The sequence below is a fragment of the Carassius auratus genome, chromosome 38 (genome assembly GCF_003368295.1).
Source record: "Carassius auratus strain Wakin chromosome 38, ASM336829v1, whole genome shotgun sequence".
Taxonomy (NCBI): Eukaryota; Metazoa; Chordata; class Actinopteri; order Cypriniformes; family Cyprinidae; genus Carassius; species Carassius auratus.
This window is the reverse complement of record NC_039280.1, coordinates 20,723,662-20,745,844: the sequence shown is the minus strand read 5'-3', so window position 1 is coordinate 20,745,844 and position 22,183 is coordinate 20,723,662. Positions and strand designations below refer to the sequence as shown.

The window sequence follows — 22,183 nt, the reverse complement described above, 5'->3', positions numbered from 1 at the left end:
CACTCTGCAGTAGTTGTCCCTAAGCTGTGGAACACCATACCACTACATGTTAAATCAGCCTCCACGGTAGCTGAATTCAAATCTTTGCTCAAAACACATTTTTAATCTAATGCGTTTAATGTACCATAACGTATATGTTTTTGTCTTGTTTTGTTAGTTTTTCTTATCTTATTGAACAGCACTTTGGCCAACCAAGGTTGATTTTAAATATTCTTTATAAATAAATAAAACTTGAAAATTGAAACTTGGATTGAGAGAAATATAGAAAAGTCAGAGAAGTGACTTGGTATAGCTAATTATGGCGGAGAGGAGAAAGAGACAGAGAGGGAATACTGGTGGTTTTACAGACTTCATAGAAAACTTGACCAAATGAGGATGAGCCGGAATCTTAAGAATATACCCCAGGGACTCGAGATGAGACATAGGAGAGGGCAAGAGTGGGTATCTGGAGGAGCAGAAGGTCAAGAAGACCACTGGAATCTCACAGGACTCAAGAAATCAGGAGAAAGTGGAATCATGCCAAAACAGTTCAAGGGTCTTTTTATTAGGACTATGACTTGTGTTTTGGGACCCCACCAAAGTAGCTTATACTGGGCAAAATGTCCTGTTGATGGCACTTGGTGTGAACAATTTTACAACCAGTGATTGATAATTGAGTGTATTGTTTGTTTATCCTCCAGGTGCCGAGGTGCATTACCTGAACATGACAGCCCTCATGAACGGTCAGCTCAACTCCTCCTTCTGGGTGGTAGACAGGAAGCACATGTACATAGGAAGTGCTGGCATGGATTGGAGGTCACTGTCTGTGGTAAAGAACAACTCTATAGTTAAATACACATTTTTAAAAAAGGCGTTCCTTTCACTTTACTAATTCCATTTAGTTCATTTGATTATTAATCTGTATGTTGAAATTATATGATATGCCATGTTCTTCATTGTGTTTATTAATATTGCATTGGTCTGATGAGGTGTTGTGTTATTTTCACAGATGAAGGAGTTGGGCATCATTATTTATAACTGCAGCTGTCTGGTGTTGGACCTGCACAAAATATTTAGCCTCTACTGGCAACTGCAGTATAAAGAGTTTTTGCCGTCAATATGGTCCAAGAAACTGAACGCTCTGTATAACAGAGACAACAACCTTCAACTGCATCTGAATGACACGGAAGCAGAAGCATACTATTCAGTGAGTTGAGTTAGAGTGCTTTGATTTTTCATTTATCTGTAGTCTAGTAGAAGCAGAAACAAGTCCTGGTGCACAGAAATGATCCTTCATTTGATTCGTCTGACTCTAATGATGTTTAATATGTTTGTTAATGAAGACTTTTAGCATTGCTGTTGAAGAATAATTAATAATTGGAGTCTTCACAGAAAATGAACAAGAATCGTTTATCAATGACTGCAGCTTCTGGAACAGTTTGATAGCTGCAATCAGTCCCCTGTCTACTTCACACTTGATGAAATACCAGACTCCAAGATGCATTATATTTCAAAAGAGAGATGAATCACTGCCGCTCTCGTGGTCATGTACTGGAAGTGGCAGTGGTCATGTAATGCATGTTTGGTGGTTGTTTTACAACCTTAAGCTTCAACAGCAGTGAAACTGATTATAGTTTTCATGTGGATTTTAGAGACTTTTCTGACCTCACTGTGTGGAAATGCAAGGATTTCATAGGGCTTATAAAGCTAACTACAAATGGGCACACATGTGAAATAATTCAGTTTTTTATTGTTTGTTGTGCTAGAGTTCTCCAGATGTTTTCTGCCCAAAAGACCGGACGAAAGACCTTGAGGCCATTAACAGAGTCATTCAAAAGGCTGAGACATTTATCTACATCTCCATAACCAACTATCTACCAATGCTCAACCGCAACCAACCCAAGTGAGTCCTGTTACATGACCAAAATATCTAACATTGAAATCACCATATAATACTTGTGATTTGAATGGTGCTTGGAAAGAAATGTATTATATCAGAATACATGGCTAAGATATTTACACCAGCTTCAAGCAGTAAGCTTGTAACTGGACCATGCTAATTTAAAAGTGGTTCATGGGAACTTGGAATTACCTTATTTACTTATTGCAAACTAGTTTCGGCTTTATTTTTTATATGGTACATGCAACATGTTACCATTATGGAGATTAGTGTTCCCTTTAGTTGGGCACTTTGCCATTGACTTTGATTAAATTAACTCTGTTTCAGCAATGTGTCACTGGCAAAACATACTACAAGAAATACAAATTTAGTGATTTATTAATAGGTTTGTCTGAATACCTGCTAAATGTCCTTGCAGGAAGGAAGGAGGTTTTTTAGGTCAGATGTTGTAGTTATGACATCTACCAGCGGTTCTAAGGGGATTGGGCTAACAAGCCAAACCTTGGCTACTAGATTTATAACACTATTGATAGTAGTAGTAGTATAGTGCATTATACTGATGTTTACTCTACATACTTTAACAGGTACTGGTCACGCATTGACAACATGCTCCGAGAAGCATTGATTGTGAAAAAAAGCATCAAAGTACGCCTGTTAATAAGCTGTTGGGAGCAGACTGACCCACTGACAATGAACTTCCTGTGGTCTCTCAAAGCACTGTGCACAGAGTCATTACGCTGCTCAGTAGAGGTGGTGAGTGTGCATTTATCAAAGATTACCAAAGATTTACATGCAATAGCAGTGCTGAGGTTCTTCAAAAATTGTGATTTATTTAGGAAGCAAAAAAGTACTAGCTGTATCTGAAACTACAAATTTCCATAATATAAAAAAACAGTGCATGTGAGTAGTTTATCAGAATTTGTCTTCATGAAACAATATGTAAGCAAAACTTGGATGTTATTGTTTCCAACTTGTAAATCTCTGTCACGATCCATGATCCATCTGTCATGAACTTCCATTAATTCACCAGCAGAGGTCAACATCCACAACACAGACTCTCACACTACACAGTACACCCTGGACTACATTTCCCACGTTCCATTGCACCAATCACAATCACCTGATAACAATCACACATGCACCTGAGACCAATTACACACACAGTACAATCAGTCAGACACGCTTTATAAGCATTGGACTTCATATCACACACGGCCGAGTATTGTTCTGCACATATCCCTCCCCTAGTGATGGCTGCGATACCGAGACAGTCTTGTCTTGTCTTGTCTTGTCTTGTCTTGTCTTGTCTTGTCTTGTCTTGTCTTGTCTTGTCTTGTCTTGTCTTGTCTTGTCTTGTCTTGTCTTGTCTTAGTTTCTAGTTTTCATAATCCTGTTTCAGTTTATACCCCTTGCTTAGCCCTCTGGATATTGTTCATTCATTGTAGACCCACGCTTGCCCTAGGATTATTCTTGTGTCTTGCCCTCTATATACCTATATAAGCTATATATGTATATAAGCTTGCACATGGATCCACACATCTCACGTCTTGTCAGCCCCATTACAATATCCAGCAGGTGGTGAATAGCTCAACATACTGATTAAGAATGAAGGTTCAGATCCTGTCTCAGTTACTGATGGCGTTCCACAGGGCTCGGTGTTTAGTCCGTTTTTTTTCAAAATTTATATTCTTCCTCTTGGTCCTATTTTTTTGTTCCTATGTTATTAATTTAGATCTTTACACTGATGACAAACAAGTGTACATTTCTACTAGACCTAATGTTTCTCATCCCGCTCCTGACTTATTTAAATAGTCTTGGAGTTATAGTGGATGGTTTGCTTTCGTTTGGTTCCCATATCAGTAATATTTCATGTTCTGCTTTTTTAATTTATGCAATATTGCTAGACTTCGTTCCTCACTCTCTCAACATAGTACTGAAGTGCTTATTCATGCATTGGTTACATCTCAAATTGATTATTGTAATTCTCTATTTGGCATTCCTGGAAAACAACTTCATTGATTTCTAGTTAATTCAGAAGCTAGGTTAGATACACGTTCATATACTGTCGATCACATAACTCCTATTCTTTTTAAGTTGCATTAGCTTCCTGTTCATTATCATGTACATTACAAAATTTTACATCTTACCTACAAAGCTCTTCATAATTTGGCACCCCATTATCTTTCAGATCTTCTCTATTCGTATACTCCTTTGCGCTCTTTGAGATCATCTTCTGCACATTTTTTGTCAGTTCCAAACTTCGAGATGAGTTCCTTTGGTTTTAGGGATTTTAGTTGTGCAGCGTCAAAGCTATGGAACGCTTTACCTTTGCACGTTCGCAAGCTGGATTCAATTTCTCATTTTAAAGTTCAGATAAAAAACGTATTTGTTTAGAATTACTTTTAATGATTTTCTTGTTTAATTTGTTTTAATGCGTGCATTTTATGTTTTGTTTTATTGTACTGTGTCTTTGAGTGTCTTGAAAGATGCCTATAAATAAAAGGTATAATTAATATTGTTATTATTATTATAGTTCAGTATTTCTAACAATCTACAGAAAATGTAAAGTGAGAATAGAAAATAGTTGGACATTATGCACATAGATTTGAACATTTTCTGATTCTTTATTGTTGTCCATTAATGATGTTTTATTAAGAAGGTTCGGGAGGAGCATGATCAGATAATCAGCCAATTTGGCACAGGTTTAACCTGTTTAGCTAATCATCCTAACAAGCAGTGTGTCTGTGTGTGTCTGTGTGTGTCTGTGTGTGTGTGTGCGTGTGTATTTTAACAATTTTGAAGAACTGCAGTGTTACGTGTTATATGTTACATAAAATGCATAATAAAAAATAGTCCTACAATAAAAAAAATTTGATCCATACTACAGTCTTGTAAGTCCTTTAACTGATAGTATTTTTCCTGTAATATTTGTATATTACTAATATTATTATGATTAGCCTATTATTGGTTATTGTTTACTATTGGTTATATTCGTTTATATTCATTTTTCCCCCTTCATTTCGATCTCTTTATTTAACATTCTAAATACTTTTGTAAATAATAGCCTACTGTAAATGCTTGACATGTCACTTGATTATGACTGGGACTTTTGCTGGAATGCAGTTAAAATTTAACATGTATTTCATTTTATTTTGGCTAATTAATGGACCATAATTATAAATACTATAGTATTTTGTTGAGAAATTAATCATTCACGTAGTTCAATTTGTAAACAACACGCTAATTTCATCACACATGGGTATAAATACAATCATAAAGTCAAAACTTTATTGCCCTAATATTCAGGCATTTATTTACAAAATATATGGTAGGCTGGCAAATACTAACATAATTATACAAAACGTTAACTAGGTAAAGTTATACACAAATTTAAAGGGGAAATAAGCATATATAACAAAAAATATAAAAATATAGCCCTAATAAGTTAATGTAATAATAATAATAATACAAATATTCAATTAAATGTTTAATGTTAAAAAAAATGTTTATCTATTTTTAATGATCCTGGGATTTTTATGGTCATGCAGGTTTGTTTATGCATTAAACTGGTGTCCACAAGAGAAATATGTCATTCCCTCAACATAAGAATTTGTGGCCACAAGAAATCGATGTCGTCCCTCAAATGAATTTCTTGCGGCCCCAACATATATTATCATGTTCCCACAAGTTATGATGTAGTGGCCACAACAAAGCTAAGTGAACCGACCATGTCTGCTTATGGGCTCTGTATAATAGCTTCCTGATTTATTGTGATCTGAAGATGTGATGAAGTTATAGACACAGATAGCATCAGTTAAATGAGCAGCTGTGCGGATCCCTGCGATCAGAGCTAACAGCCACTGGCCTCAGGAATCACAATAAATATTGTTGGTGCTAGAATCATTTGAACAGATGTATCAGAAATATGATTTGCTACAGTGCATTTTTTTCAGTTGTGTTTATGTCCAGATACAACATTCATCAAGTAATCTGTGACCTGGATGATTTAATTTCATGAGCTATAAATGTCTTCTGTGGCTGGACTGCTGTCACTCATACAGACCAAAACTGACGGAGTATGTACTCTGTTCTTCTTTGTAGAAGTTCTTCATTCCACTGAAGCAGAGCAATGGACATCTCTATGGAGTGAATCACAACAGATACATGGTGACGGACAGATCTGTGTATATAGGTGAGAACATCCTCTGCACTGATTAAATTGAAGATTAGCCCATAAATTACTCACCCTTATGTCATCCTTGGTGCATATGACTTTCTCCTTTCAGACAAAACCAGTCAGAGTTATATAAAAAAATGATATTTGGTCTTTGATGTTTCAAGCTCTATCGTTGCACAACAAAAGAAGTCAAATATAAATTGCCCATCCTTTAAAAAAGTGTCTCACACGGCTCTGGGGGGCCAACAAAGTCCTCCCTTAGCAACTCAATCGAAGAATGTAGGAGGATTTTGATATGAGACTGGTTTTCCTTTGCTTCCTTTGCTCCTGATAACAAACTTTGTTTTTCACGAGACTCACCAGCACATGTGCAACATACATCATAACCCAAGAACTGCTTCTGTGTACAACTGTGAGAGCTAACTACATTCAAGTGATTATTACATCTGAATATGGATATTCTTCTTACAAAAACACATCGAGTCCCTACAGGAGGACCTTGTTCACCCCCCGGAGCCATGTGTGAAACACTTTTATTTTAAGGATGGGCGATTTTAATTTAACTTCTTTTGGACTGAAGCACTACAAAACCCACTGACTGCAATGAAACAGCTTTGAATAGCCAGGACACTGTTTTATATAACTCAGACTAGATTTGTCTAAAAGAAGAAAGTCATATACATCTAGGATGACTTCAGGGTGAGTAATTTGAGGGCTTATTTTCATTTTTGGGTGAACTAACCCTTTAAGCTGCTGATGTCATATTGTAAATTGATATTTGAATTGAGGGAAAAAACATGTTTTTCTGGTGTTTTTCTTCTCCTAAAACCATGTTTCTGGTGTCTCAGGGAATTTAAACTGGGTGGGCGATGAGTTTGTCTACAGCGCCGGTGTTGGTGTTGTGATCAGTCAGCAGGTGAAGCAGAACAACTCAAGTGTAGTTGAACGGATGAAAGCTGTGTTTGAACGAGACTGGCACTCCCACTACAGTAAAACACTCCAGCCAAACAACATCCCAGCATGCAGCATGCACACGGCAAACGATTCTCTCTGAAAACATGTTTGAAGATCACATGCAAACCTTAAACTTATCAATCAATTTGTTGGCTGTTTCCTTTCAATTCTACCAAACACCTCGAGTTAATATAGCAATCAAGGCTTTCTATCGAAACCATCTTTTGTAAGGTTATAAATATTTTGCTATATTGTTTGGCCCAGGTTTCACCTGTTATTAGGATGCATTTTCATAATGCAATCAAACGTGGTGCTGTCAGACTTCGTTTTATTCGCCTCCTTTACCCTATTGTTTGGCAGCAAGATGACATGGTTTGTCTGTACTTTTGCACATTACTCTGCACTCCCATGATTATAGGTGCTCACAGGAGATGCATTTGAGATACAAACATCACAAAAATGCATCTTAATGTCACATGGAAATGTTGTATGAATTGTTTTAAGATGTTTGTCTCTGTTTAAGTGTTGCACTGAGACTTTCTATTCTCAAAATAATAATTCCTTGCTTTAACGATAAGGGGGAAAATGTTTTCAATGTCACATTCATTTTGAATGTGCTTCCAGATATTTTTTACCATTAAACGGTGATGCTTAATTAAAATTATGCATTTTCAAGCACTGTATCTGAAAGTTAATTTAATAATTTTTACAGGCAGGATTTTACAAAATCTTTCTACAAATGTTCATATATCTTTTTTCTTTTTTTTTTTTGCTGATTCAGTATATATCTGCAAGGTGATTTATGTTGATGTATGTTGTTTCAACACAAATCTGTAATAAAACGTAATAAATGTAATAAAATATTTATCTCACAAAAATGCATGGATTCACTACAGGGGGATGTTTTATTACAGATGCGCATGAATTTTCATTCTCGGGTAGCTAACCCTTTAAGTCTGCTAACAGCAATGAGTCTGTTAAATGATATTTATCTCTTGACTGATTCTGGAGACTCTGTGGTTCTTATTGTTTTAGATTTCCCTCTTCTCCCGCACCTCAGACCTGTGGCGTTCAGCAAGGCTCTATCCTAGCCCCGTCTCTATTTTCTCTCTATATGCTACCTCTAGGCTCTATTCTAAGGAAACATGGTGTCTCTTTTCATTTCTATGCAGACAATACTCAAATCTTCCTACCAATCAAAAGAAACAATTCAGAAGTGATTACCTCTCTTCAGCAATGCTTCCAGGATGTTAAAGCATGGCTCGCCCTAAGTTTCCTCTTCCTAAATGAAGGCAAGACCGAAGTAATTGTTTCTGTTTTAATGAGAGTTCTCAGTATATACGTCCTAATTTGGACAGTTTATCAGTTTTTAGATCTTCACAGGTCCGGAACATAGGTGTTCTTGTCAGCCAGCATTTAAAATTTGATACACATATCTCCTCTGTTATCGGATCCAGTTTCTATCAACTTCATCTAATTTCTAAAATCAGAGACTTTCTCACTCCCAAAACTCTAGAAATCTCAGCTAGGTTACTGCAATTCCTTAAAAATGTAGAAATGTCTGATTGCGTGTGTTCAGCTAGTCCAAAACGCTGTGGCCAGACTTCTTGTGAAGTGTTGCAAACATGAACACATCACTCCAATTCTCAGATCTCTACACTGGTTTCCGGTTCATCAGAGAACAGACTTCAAAATTCTACTCTTTGTTCATAAATCTTTACATAACCTAGCTCCTGTCTACCTCTCTGAATCCTTCATTTATACACTCCATCTAGAAGAATTTGTTTTTCTTACTTATTACTGTTATGCTGTAATTTTTTTTAACAGGTTGTTCATATTTTTATCTGGTTTGCTTTCTGAGTATGTTTTTATAATTTTCTCTTCTGTAAAGTACCTTGGTCAACCTAGTGGCTGTTTGTGAATGTGCTATACAAATAAAATGAACTTGAACTCCTTGCTATTTTCTATTTTTGGTTATTCTTTTTACTTTTTACCCTGGCCACTGTGGTATTTGTTGTCTTTGGAACAGCTTTCTTATTTTGGTCCCTAAACAGGGTCGTAACATAAATATTATATATTTTTAGGCTACTTGTTTTATATGAATGTATTTTACAGCAGCAATACAAAGAGAAATGTGTAACGTGTAACATTTTATTTAGTCCAACACTTATTCACTTTTATATTGGTTCCCCCCTAAATAATTAACTAAATGTTTAATGCTTTTATAAAAGTATTGTGCGCCCATGATTTTTCTAAAGTATCTTTTGCTGCTGAATTATACACTAACCTAGTTTATAATAGTATTTTTTGTCATAGATTACGATTATATTTTTTAATTTGTTATTTTTCATTAAAATGGAGTTGTCTGTATTTTATCAGATTGTGTTTAACACACGAGAGTGATGATCAGGATAACCCACAGAAGTATAGAACTTCCACACTGATTTAAAAGAAACTGCGCTGGGATCAGATTGGATTGGTCTCGGCTGATACTCAGAAGTATTGGATCGGTTCTGAAAAAAAGGTCTTGTGGCATCCCTAACTGATCATGAATCCAACATCCAACAAGGCAGGAAAACATTCAGTCCATCAACCTGTGGGACGTCTTTCACTATAAGTTAAAGAGAAGTTAAGAAAAAAAATACAATAAAAAAAAAATGTAGGTAACTTCTAGTGTATGAGACCTCATTATTTTGAAGTACAAATCCAAGCACCTGAAGCAGCCCATTCTCTAATTTTCTTTATTTTTTATTTTTTTTTATTTTTTTATTTTTTGAAAGATTTGCATTTTCATTCATTCATAGATTATATGGTTGCAATAATATATATATATATATATATATACACACACACACACACACACACACATAGGCTATATATGAAATACCTCCCAAGAGAGCACTGCAATAGTAAAATACATCATGCATTGATCACATACATTTATTCTAACATGCATTAACATTTATGCACATAATTAAAAAATACGCCTGACGAAAAGTTTGACACATTTACATGAAAAAAAAACTACATGAATATTATAATACATCAAATGTGCCAAAAATATATTTTTCTTCATGATTCCCAATTATTTATATTCACATTTTCTAGGCTATTTGTACAGGCTTCACATTTTTATTTCATGATTGTAATTAGCAATTCATTTAATTTGATCTTAGAAGCAGCTCCATCAAGACCCTCCCATAATAACTGCGACAGAGTTTAAGTATTAATTCTGCGATCTAATCCTGTTTAGATGAAATAAGCCGCTCTCGAGCAGGTTTAAGGTTACGGACCTGTTGCTATGACAACAACTCTGAGATGAGCTTCGAAGAACCAACCAGTCCGAGATCAGATCAGATCCAGAAGAAGAAGCGCTCGGGTCCCGGGGAGTCCGTCGCTCCGGCGCTGGAGGAGGCGCTGCGCGGCCGAGCACTGCACGCGGGACTCCCGGAGAACAAGACAAGCAGAAGTGACGCCCGCGGTGACGCATCGGTTGCTACGGCTGCGGATTATGTTGCACACATCCGGGGTGTCCGTGGCTCGTGCGCTCGCGTGTGTTTGTAACGCACTTGTGTCCACAGGCGCGCAGTAACGCGCGCGGCGATGAGAGCGTCTCTCCAGTGATCATGGCGGATGACAGCGAGTGGGTGCTGGAGAGCATCGCGGGCTTCCTGAGCAGCCCAGACTGGCTCATCCCGATGGCACACTTCATGGACAACAAGTGCTCAGGTATTAGACGCAGCCGCGACGCGCAGGACGCAGCAGACGCGTGCGCGCGCGAGCTTCAACACTGATAAACCTCACGTCTCGATTGATGAAATATAAGCTGTATATCACCGTGCATACTGTGTGGCAAGCCGTTTATCTGAACCTAAATGTTCCCAGCGTCACTCGTCGTTACTGTATTTTACTAGTAAGAATTAAATCAGAGTAATTATGTTAATCAGAATTATGATTAGTGAAACTGGTTTCGAGGCCTGTCTACTAGTGAAGATGCAGTGATAGTGTTTCAGCTCAAACAGCTTGCTGTAATGTTGTGTTTCAGTGTTTGATGATGAGGATGAGAATAAGCTGACATACACAGAGATCCATCATCAGTACAAGCAGCTGGTGAGTGTGTGTGTGTGTGAGTGTGTGTGTGGTGTTGTGTTGTGATGATGATGATCTGATGACGGTGTTGTGCTGTGGAGGTGGAGCGTCTGCTGGAGAACCACATGCAGGAGGTGGGCATCAGTGAGCAGCAGTTCCTGGACGCCTGCTCCTCTCTCAGCAAGACCAGGACCCTGCAGGTACCAGTCCTCACGAGGACACAGATCTCTCTAAACACACTCACTCTTAGTTCAGTGTGCTGATCTGAGCTGGGCTTTTCTCTCGCTCTGCACTTCTTTCTGACTCTGTGTTCAGAGGCTGCAGTTTCAGGACTTGATTTGTTCCCAGATAACACACGCACGTCTGCAAGATGTCTCTTAAAGATGGCTTGAACCGTACAGACAAACATCACCAGACAGACATTCAAGCATTCATAACCCTCTTAAAGACATCTAACAGACGTCTTCCAGATCTAAATGCGTGGTCAGGTAGACATCTCCGCACCTGTATTATCAGGGATCTGTGTGTATTAACGGCTCATACTATTTTATAGCATGTGCTATTCAGTTCTGAAATATAAGGAAATATGTAGTAGTTTAACTGTAGCCTGTACACTTAATGATTGTGCTCTTGAAATATATAACCTGATTTATTTGAACATATTCTGGTCTTGGAAGGAAAGACGTGTCTGTGCAAAGCTCCAGTTCATTATTCTGTTAGTCTGGAGAGCTTGTTAAACACACACACACACACACACACACACACAGAGGAAGACTGGACTGAAGATCAGTCTCGACACAGAAACACATCTGAGATGATCTGATTCTTCAAATCTCTGGATGAAGTACTGTAAGATCAGTGTTCAGGTGTAGATGGATCCTCTAACACGCTCCGCTGTTCAGTGATTGGCTGGCAACGTAATGACATCATACCATCAAACAAACACCTGACAAGAACTTGACACGCGAACAAAACCACATACATGGTGGAATAGATCAATCAAATGTGCACGGTTTTATTTTTTTATTTTTGTACATGATTCCTAATTATTTATATTCAGAGTTTCTAGTATTTGTACAGGCTTTACATTTCTTTCATTTAATTTGTTCTTTGAAGCAGATTTGTTCAGTGTTAGCTAAAGTTTTCTTTAGTATCTGCATCCATGTCTGATCCAGGTAACTGAGTGTGTGACCGATGGGAACCGTGTGTGTGAGATCAGCTGAACATGACTCGTTCATCTCCCTCGACTCGCTGGAATCAGCCGGAGTCCGTGATCATCATGTGATGTTCTGTTGAATCCGTTCGCTCTCATCTGCAGACTGGCTCTGATTATAACTAGCGTCCACTTCTGCAGAAAGTAAAGCGCAGAAGTTTGTGTAGTGTGTTCTCCGCTGTAGTCGCAGCACAGCGCTTCACGTCAGATGTGTGGCACGCTGAACCGTGCAGTAAACGGTTGCACTACATGTCAGTGTGTATCCGTGCATGAATAAACAGCAGCAGCACAGAGAACTGTTCTGCACTGATCAATGGAGCTGGCTGACACTCAAGATCTCACAGCTCCTGCATTAATCCTGAGATGGACCGATATAACGGCAGAGTTTGCATGGATCCGGTCTCCTCTGGATAGGTGGCGCTGTCACAGGGTTCTCCTGTTCTGCTTCATGAGGAGTCGCTGAGACACATGCAGGTTAAGGCAGTCGAGGGAGATTAGTTAACTGGGTTAGTGAGGTTCACCGCTGAGATTGACCTGGAAACCACCGGCTCTGATTGGCTGAGGACACTGTGGATCACTCCTCCAGAGATGTTCAAGCCTCCAGTTCTTTACTCTCTTTTCTCTAGGATGATGGATGCGCACCAGTATTTTTAGTCTCACATTACAGTTTGCACAGTTTCTTCCTCTTTACTGTTGCACCTTCCATCCTTTGCACCAAATGTTAAACTGAGAATGAAACTAATTTGACCTATTTAATGTTTCAATTGGTCCCTCCTGTTTTTCATTTTTTTTTTATAAGTTTGTAAGCATTAAACATGCTTCATTTGAAACACGTACTGAAAGAGTTTTCAGCTCCAGTAGAGAGCTGTATTAGTAGTTAGTGTTGACTGTAGTGTAGCGGTCTCTCTCTGTTATTGATGCTGTAGATGAACTTCATCTGAAGGCTGGATCTCTCTGTCTGAGTGCAGATGACTGTAGTGATAATGTGTGCCAGTGGTTTTGGTTCTGCGATGCTGACCGTGTTCTTCTTCTATCAGACTGTTTTCCAGCCGGTTCTCGCTACAGATGATTTTCAGATGTTTCGCTCTCTGATGATCCAGAAGAACATGGAGCTGCAGCTGCAGGCGCTGCGTGTCATCAAGGAGAGAAACGGTACTCCACACGTCTCTCAGTTCAGCTTCAGAACGTTATTATATCTGACATAACACCAGTCAATGTTTCTGCCAGGGAATAAAAGAAAGAAAGAAATAGAGGCTCTTTTCTTTAAATTCACATATTTTGATTAGCAGAATGATGAGAGGAATACTCAGAATTACAACAAGAGAAGTCAAAAAATCCTGAATTCATGTCTCAAAATTGAGAGTTGTGAAATAAAATGTATTTCTTTTCATTTTTATCCCACGGTTTCCACAGGAGTCTGTCAGAGACTCATGTATTTGTAAAATCAGTTTTTACTGTTATTATTTATTCAGATGTTTCATTAATGCTGACCTGCACATTGACTTGATGTGTGTGTGTGTCTCTGTGTGTGCGTGTGTGCGTGTGTGTCTCTGTGTGTGTGTCTGTGTGTGTGTGTGTGTGTGTGTCTCTGTGTGTGTGTGTGTGTGTGCGTGTGCGTGTGTGTGTGCGTGCGTGTGTGCGTGCGTGTGTGCGTGCGTGTGTGCGTGCGTGTGTGTGTGCGTGTGTGTCTCTGTGTGTGTGTGCGTGTGTGTCTCTGTGTGTGTGTGTGTGTGTGTGTGTTACAGGAGGACTCCCCGAGTGTCTGACAGACGGTGTGGACGTCGTGAGTGAACTGGAGCAGCAGGAACTGAAGATTCTTCAGGAGGTTCTCAAGTAATTTCTCCTCTCGCCCTGGCTGACACCAGACGTGCTGCTTGTATGAGGAGCAGGAGGTTTTCCCGAGCGCTGTGTCTCCGTGTCGTGTAATATCTCATCCTGCAGTGGAGATCATATGTGTCCGCTCATAAACCTAGAATCAGTCATAAACTTTGGTCCAGCGCTCTGCTGTGTTACGAAACCTTTCAAATGCTCAGCTTTAAAAACATATTTGCCCAATAAATAGCTGAGACCCAGTTAGTGATGTCCTTGTAAAACTTGTATAGGGATTTATAGCGTTCAGTGTAAGCTAAGTATATAAAGCCACTGCGAGACCACTGCAGCTAAGCAGCTTAACGTCCCACCGAAAAAGACTGGCATGATATTCTTAGTGTGCTGGTTACTGTCCGCTTCACCGGCGCAGGACCGCAGATCAGTGTCCCCAAGTTTCTGTTTCTGTTCATGAAGATGCTAACGTTAATGAATGCCATTAAGAGATCAGGGTTAGCTACAGATCACATTGCTCCTGCATTTAGAGCTCGCCAGAGACTGCATGTACAGCAGATCAGAGGACTCGTCTCATCAGGAGATGTGCTTGTTACATCTACTCACTGTTATTATAACAATTCTGCATAATTACATGCAAGTCACCCCAAGACAAACCCTAAACCTAACCCTAACTATATAGGAAGTACAAATACTTAACTAATATTAGTCTGTACTTAAATCTGTAAGGCAAGGCAATTTATTTGTAATAAAAAAACATTTACCGTATTTTCCGGACTATAAGTTGCACTTTTTTTTCATAGTTTGGCTGGTCCTGCGACTTATAGTCAGGTGCAACTTATTTATCAAAATGAATTTGACATGAACCAGTAGTTCACATGACTGTCTCCAGCCTCCAGAGGGCGCTCTGTGCTGCTCACTGCTCCTGTAGTCTACACTGAAGACAGAGAGCGCCCTCTCGTGGCTGGAGACGCTCATGTGAACTCTTGGTTCTTGGTTCTAAAATAAATGTGACTTATAGTCCGAAAAAAACGGGAGTTGACCGATGTGCTGTGTATGGTGTCAAATGCTGCACTAAGGTCAAGAAAGACTAGAAAAAAAACATCATTAAGAAGCTTTAAAAGCACAGATTCTGTACCGTGGTGCTCCCTGAACCCAGACTGAAGTACTGCAAAGAGAGAATTACATGGAAACTATTGCCCCAAAAATGACTGGTTTATGGTCATAGAGAGCTGCATCGCAAACATCTACATCACACAAAGAAATGCCATGAGATCAAATTAAATCCAATATATGTCCATGTTCATGTGTGGGACCCTTAACTGCACAATATTAAGATTTCACAGAAGACGTGGATCTTAAAATCCCCCACAATTAAAAACTTGTCAAATTTCAATAAAATTTCCCCTATGAATTCAGAAAATACCTGAATAAGAACTTTATTAAGTGTGGGTGTCTGATACACCACCCCACACAGCACAGGCTCTGCTGACTCTAATAGAAAAGCTTGCCGTTCAGAACTGTGGAAATGTTCGGTCTCCACACAACGGCTGTTAAACCCGATGCTAGACCTCCACCCCTGCCTGTAGATCAGGAGGAATTAAAACAACTGAAGGACACCTGAGCCTGAAAGCAGACGGTTGAGAGGTTCTTACTGTGCTCACTGAGTTTGGGGACGCTGTCGATCTGTGCTGTGTGTCTGCAGGAGGTCGAAGGAGGAGTATGATCTGGAGATGGCACACAGGGTACAGGAGAAGGAGGAGCAGGCCTCCACCTCCAGCAGTCTGTCTGAGACCCCGCCGTGTGAGACTGTGAGTCTGACACACACACACACACACACACACACACACGAACACACAGAAGTGATTTACACAGCTCCTTTCAAAGAGTAGTAGTATTCAGAAATTGAATAATCAGATGTAAAATAAAACACAGCATAGACTCAATTCAATCTAAATCGTTTCTTTATAAAATAGGTATTCAGGTATTCAGACAAGATTTGTAAATAAATGAAATTATATTTGTGTATTGTGCTATGTGACGGTCATCTTTAGACCGTGTGTGAGTAACATCAGCTGAACGTGTGAATGAACAAGGCTTATAAATGCATGCTAATAATAAAGCGATTCTAGCCATGAAATCAGTGCGCTCGGTTTAAATCACCCCTGCTCAAGTGCTTCATTCATGATCTGATGACCCTAATGTTCCTGCTAGAGAAGATGAGGGTGAAATGATCATCATCTGAACGTTACTCAGTGAAGTTTGACTCTTTATTGAGATCCTTCAGCTTTGCTCTAGGACCATGTTCTGAAGTCCTGCAGATCTGTGCTGCTCCTGATCACTCGTGTGTTTCTGCTCTCCACAGACCAACGGCACCACGGACCCCCAAGAGCTGAAGATCCAGGAGCCGGAGTCTGCAGCCACACCGGCATGTGAGTGTGAGAGAGTGTGTGTGTGTGTGTGTGTGTGTGAGAGAGAGAGAGAGAGTGTGAGAGAGAGAGTGTGTGTGTGAGTGAGAGAGAATGTGTGTGTGAGTGTGAGAGAGTGTGTGTGTGTGTGTGTGAGAGAGAGTGTGTGTGTGAGTGTGAGAGAGTGTGTGTGTGTGAGAGAGTGTGTGTGTGTGAGAGAGAGAGAGTGTGTGTGTGTGTGTGTGTGTGTGTGTGTGTGTGAGAGAGAGAGAGTGTGTGTGTGTGTGTGAGAGAGTGTGTGTGTGTGTGTGTGAGAGAGAGAGTGTGTGTGTGTGTGTGTGTGTGAGAGAGAGTGAACAGACCACACAGAAGATGAAGAATATCAAACACTTCAGGAGTCAGCTGTCCAGCACAATAACACAGACAAATCATTATCAATAAAATCCCAGAATATTACACCGATATCATTTTTGGCAATATCACACACCCCTAATTTATGTTAATTAATTGATTTAATAATGTAATGATAATTTCTTTAATATAATAATTAATCCTTTTGACTCATCCATTTTCTTAACAATGGTTTAAAGGCTAAAATCTAAAGTTTATCATTTTATAAAACTTATATATATATATATATATATATATTTTTTCTTTTTTTTTAATAGTACTTTTACAGTTTAATGTGGTATAGACTTTGCCCTGCTCTGCTCATATGATATTATTAGGTCTTAAAGAGTAGATGCTCCTCTAACACACACTCCGAGAGCTGCACAGTCCGTCTAACAGCAGCTCAAACCTCATCTCATTTACCAATAATGATCTTTATGGTGATTTACACAACAGGACATTTTCTTCATTTGTTGATATGTTACAAAATGATATGCACGTTAAATAAACCACATAAAAACACATAAATGACCTAATTCTGATGAATACATTTTTCATATTAAGACCACGCCATGGTTTGATGTGTGAATGATTTTACCAGAAGATGTGTGTGACATCACATCAGTCTTGTCTAATTCACTGTGCTTGTCAAACGAAGCTTCTGATGTGAGGAGTGTGTGTGTGTGTGTGTGCAGGTGAAAGTAAAGCTCTTCCTGCAGTGAAGGCTCCTGTCAAGGGTTCAGTGTCTGCTGAACACACACCGAGCCCAGAGAGTGTGAGAGATGAGGACACACCGAGAGACGGCAGAGCGCTCGCTGTGAGACACACACACACACACACACACACACACACCGCTTCTCAACACCAGACCCCTGACTGACCTGCTGTGTGTGTGTGTGTGTGTGTGTGCAGGAGGAGCAGGCGTTACAGCAGCGCTCGGAGTATCTGAAGCAGCAGAGAGATAAACTCCAGGCCCTGAAGAGAGATCAGAGCCAGAAGAGCCCGGCTGAGGCTCCTCCTGCGGCCCCGGGGCCCAAACACACTGCACAGGTACATCACACACTGCTGACCTGACACACGTGTGTCTGTACTCCGTTAGCACGAGAAGATGTGTGTGGCCTCAGTTTAATGACAGATGCACATTCAGATAATGTGTCCTCTGCTCTCATCTCTGATATCATTAAACACTCAAAAGTTTAGATTTAAAAGATGGACCTGTCATTTCTTTCCAGCTTAATAATATTTATCAATGATAATGAAATGTAGCTGATATAAGAAACGGCTTGGAGTTGGGTGCTTGGATGATTTGTTCATATAACCTCCACGCAGCCGTTCTTTCTAATATTTGATTATTATGAGCAAGTAGTAAAAGAAATGACATTTAGAATCATGTTGAGGATTACAAATCTGAACGTGATTTATCAATTAATAAATCATTTCTTTTCTTTCATGTTCCAAGGAAATATCTGTAGAAGAGAAGAAGAAATTGCAGAAGAGAAAGCATCTGGCCGAGAAGCTGAAAGAAGAAGTGATCAAGAAATGAAGCGGAGGATCTGAACACTGAAGCAGAGCGGGATCAGCAGCGTTGTGTTCATAACTGATATCTGTTCTGTTCCTGTAGTTCTGCTACACCAGCATTAGATGATCTCACACAGCTTCTGTAGTAAAGAACAGACATGACCACACACACGCGTGTCCATCTCCTCACATGATCACACACACGCGTGTCCATCTCCTCACATGATCACACACACGCGTGTCCATCTCCTCACATGATCACACACACGCGTGTCCATCTCCTCACATGATCACACACACGCACGTGTCCATCTCCTCACATGATCACACACACACACGCGTGTCCATCTCCTCACATGATCACACACACGCGTGTCCATCTCCTCACATGATCACACACACGCGTGTCCATCTCCTCACATGATCACACACACGCGTGTCCATCTCCTCACATGATCACACACACGCACGTGTCCATCTCCTCACATGATCACACACACACACGCGTGTCCATCTCCTCACATGATCACACACACGCGTGTCCATCTCCTCACATGATCACACACACACGCGTGTCCATCTCCTCACATGATCACACACACACGCGTGTCCATCTCCTCACATGATCACACACACGCGTGTCCATCTCCTCACATGATCACACACACGCGTGTCCATCTCCTCACATGACCACACACACGCACGTGTCCATCTCCTCACATGATCACACACACGCGTGTCCATCTCCTCACATGATCACACACACGCACGTGTCCATCTCCTCACATGATCACACACACACACGCGTGTCCATCTCCTCACATGATCACACACACGCGTGTCCATCTCCTCACATGATCACACACACACGCGTGTCCATCTCCTCACATGATCACACACACACGCGTGTCCATCTCCTCACATGATCACACACACGCGTGTCCATCTCCTCACATGATCACACACACGCGTGTCCATCTCCTCACATGACCACACACACGCACGTGTCCATCTCCTCACATGATCACACACACGCGTGTCCATCTCCTCACATGACCACACACACACACGCGTGTCCATCTCCTCACATGATCACACACACGCGTGTCCATCTCCTCACATGACCACACACACGCGTGTCCATCTCCTCACATGACCACACACACGCGTGTCCATCTCCTCACATGATCACACACACGCGTGTCCATCTCCTCACATGACCACACACACGCGTGTCCATCTCCTCACATGATCACACACACGCGTGTCCATCTCCTCACATGACCACACACACGCGTGTCCATCTCCTCACATGATCACACACACACGCGTGTCCATCTCCTCACATGATCACACACACGCGTGTCCATCTCCTCACATGATCACACACACGCGTGTCCATCTCCTCACATGATCACACACACACGCGTGTCCATCTCCTCACATGATCACACACACGCGTGTCCATCTCCTCACATGATCACACACACACGCGTGTCCATCTCCTCACATGACCACACACACACGCGTGTCCATCTCCTCACATGATTACACACACACGTGTCCATCTCCTCACATGATCACACACACACGTGTCCATCTCCTCACATGATCACACACACGCGTGTCCATCTCCTCACATGACCACACACACACGCGTGTCCATCTCCTCACATGATCACACACACACGCGTGTCCATCTCCTCACATGATCACACACACACGCGTGTCCATCTCCTCACATGACCACACACACACGCGTGTCCATCTCCTCACATGATCACACACACACGTGTCCATCTCCTCACATGATCACACACACACGTGTCCATCTCCTCACATGATCACACACACGCGTGTCCATCTCCTCACATGACCACACACACACGCGTGTCCATCTCCTCACATGATCACACACACACGCGTGTCCATCTCCTCACATGATCAGTCCCCATGTCTGTTTCTTCTCTGTGCTGAGTTATTGTTATGCATTATGGGGACACTATACTATACATATACTCATATATGCTCATATTTTACTCTGTAATTTCATGATGTGTGGACAGATGTTTTATGAAATTCCCAAATAAAGTATCATTTTTAGTCATCAGAAAGAAAGGTGTTGTTCGTGTGTACCAGTGTGTGTGTGTGTGTGTGTGTGTGTTTTACACTGTGAAGGTGTGGATGGCATGATGTTCTCAACAGGCATTCTCCAGGCATTAGGTGGGTGCTGTTCCTGTTTATTATAAAGGTATTTTACATAAAACAGTACTTGACCCAGTGCTGATGAATGAAGTGCTGTGTGTCAGTGCCGTGGTAAGAGCTGTGTGTTCCTCAGCGTCTCTAACCCATTAGCACCGCTGGAAATATACCTGACTCCCAGTGACGTGCACCTCAAGTGGAGAAAAGAAGTAAAAGCTGAATGAACCTATCTAAAGGGTGAATATAAATGACTAATACATGTACAATAGTGTCTGTGCAGTCAAGTGTTCAGGGAGAGGAACGTATTTAAAGGGATACTCCACCACAAAAAGACAGTTTTGTCATTAATCACTTACTGCCATGTCGTTTCAAACCTGTAAAAGTCTTCAGAACACAATTTAAGATATTCTGGATGAAACCTGGAGGCTTGAGACTGTACCATAGACTGCTAGATTAATAACAGTGTCAAGGTCCAGGAAAGTATGAAGGCATCTTCAGAATAGTCCATCTGCCATCAGCGGTTCAACCATAACGTTATGAAGTGACGATAATACTGATTGTACGAGAAGAAATAAAATATAACGACTTTATTCAACAGTTCATCTCCTCTGTGTCTCTCCACATTACAGTACAGATTGTGTCAAAGCAACTAAACAACATTCATTAGGAAAAAGGCAGTTCATCATTGAGTTCAGTGATGTCATCATCTGACCACACAGAGCAGTTAATGTTCAAAAACCTCATAAAGTGACATTTCCATGTCATGGGAATATTTACCCTATAATCCTAACAATAGTTTAACACCAAAAGAGGCTGGCCCCGTGTTCTCTGTGGTGTGTTCATTAAGGTGTCTGAGAGAAGCATGAACAGCTCAAATGTTTCAGTTAACTGCACCTTGTTCATGTTTGTTTGGTCTTTTCTTTACAGTGATATCCAGCTTCTCTTGTTTTAAATGAACACTGACTGCGACTGGTGTCCATGTGCAGACCTGCAGGGATGACTGAGAATACAGTGACTGTAAGTGTTGTTAACTGTAAGAGGACACTGGAGATCATATTCAGCACACCAGGAGAGAAGGAGCTTCAGCTCTGCAGTCCCAGCAGAACTTCTCCTTATGACTTCTTCCACACCTTGTCTTTCCTGCTGTGACACTGCACCCAGTGAGTGTCCACCTCAGTGTAGACCGGCCGTGAGGTCAGATATGTGCTGTGCTGACCACTGAAAAAATGAAGACAACAGAAGCAATCAAAATCAACAAAAGAGCTTTGACGTCTCAGCTAACACAATACACATTGCAAGGTTATTTTAGGCTATTTATATAATACATTTATGCATTCAGCAGACGCTTTTATTCAAACTGACTCACAGTGCATTCAGGCTAACATTTTTCCCTAACATGTGTTCTCTGGGAATCGAACCCACAACCTTGCGCTGCTAACACAATGCTTTACAACTTGAGCTACAGGAACATTTTACAATAAATAAAAATAAAACATGTAGATATAATAGAAAAAGAATAGGGAAAGATGTTG

At 40.5% G+C, this 22,183-nt stretch overlaps 2 protein-coding genes across 3 annotated transcripts in view; both read left to right on the top strand.

Annotated features, from left to right (window-relative positions):
* The window catches only part of LOC113057343 (inactive phospholipase D5), a 37,839-nt gene extending 28,747 nt beyond the window's left edge, over window positions 1-9,092 (top strand). For both annotated transcript variants that reach the window (XM_026224711.1, XM_026224710.1), the window contains 6 exons: window positions 681-808; window positions 989-1,186; window positions 1,746-1,882; window positions 2,464-2,632; window positions 5,981-6,071; window positions 6,905-9,092. In XM_026224711.1, the coding sequence (XP_026080496.1) occupies window positions 681-808; window positions 989-1,186; window positions 1,746-1,882; window positions 2,464-2,632; window positions 5,981-6,071; window positions 6,905-7,110 (929 nt within the window). In that variant the 3' untranslated portion in view covers window positions 7,111-9,092. The remainder of the gene's footprint in view (window positions 1-680; window positions 809-988; window positions 1,187-1,745; window positions 1,883-2,463; window positions 2,633-5,980; window positions 6,072-6,904) is intronic.
* A 1,295-nt stretch (window positions 9,093-10,387) lies between these two features.
* On the top strand, window positions 10,388-18,705 carry cfap36 (cilia and flagella associated protein 36). Its single transcript, XM_026224714.1, has 10 exons — window positions 10,388-10,739; window positions 11,056-11,120; window positions 11,201-11,299; window positions 13,350-13,464; window positions 14,058-14,145; window positions 15,839-15,944; window positions 16,499-16,565; window positions 17,627-17,748; window positions 17,844-17,981; window positions 18,391-18,705. Exons 1-10 carry the CDS (start codon window positions 10,637-10,639, stop codon window positions 18,472-18,474), a joined length of 987 nt encoding a protein of 328 aa, XP_026080499.1. The 5' UTR covers window positions 10,388-10,636; the 3' UTR covers window positions 18,475-18,705.
* The last annotated feature ends 3,478 nt before the right edge of the window (window positions 18,706-22,183 follow it).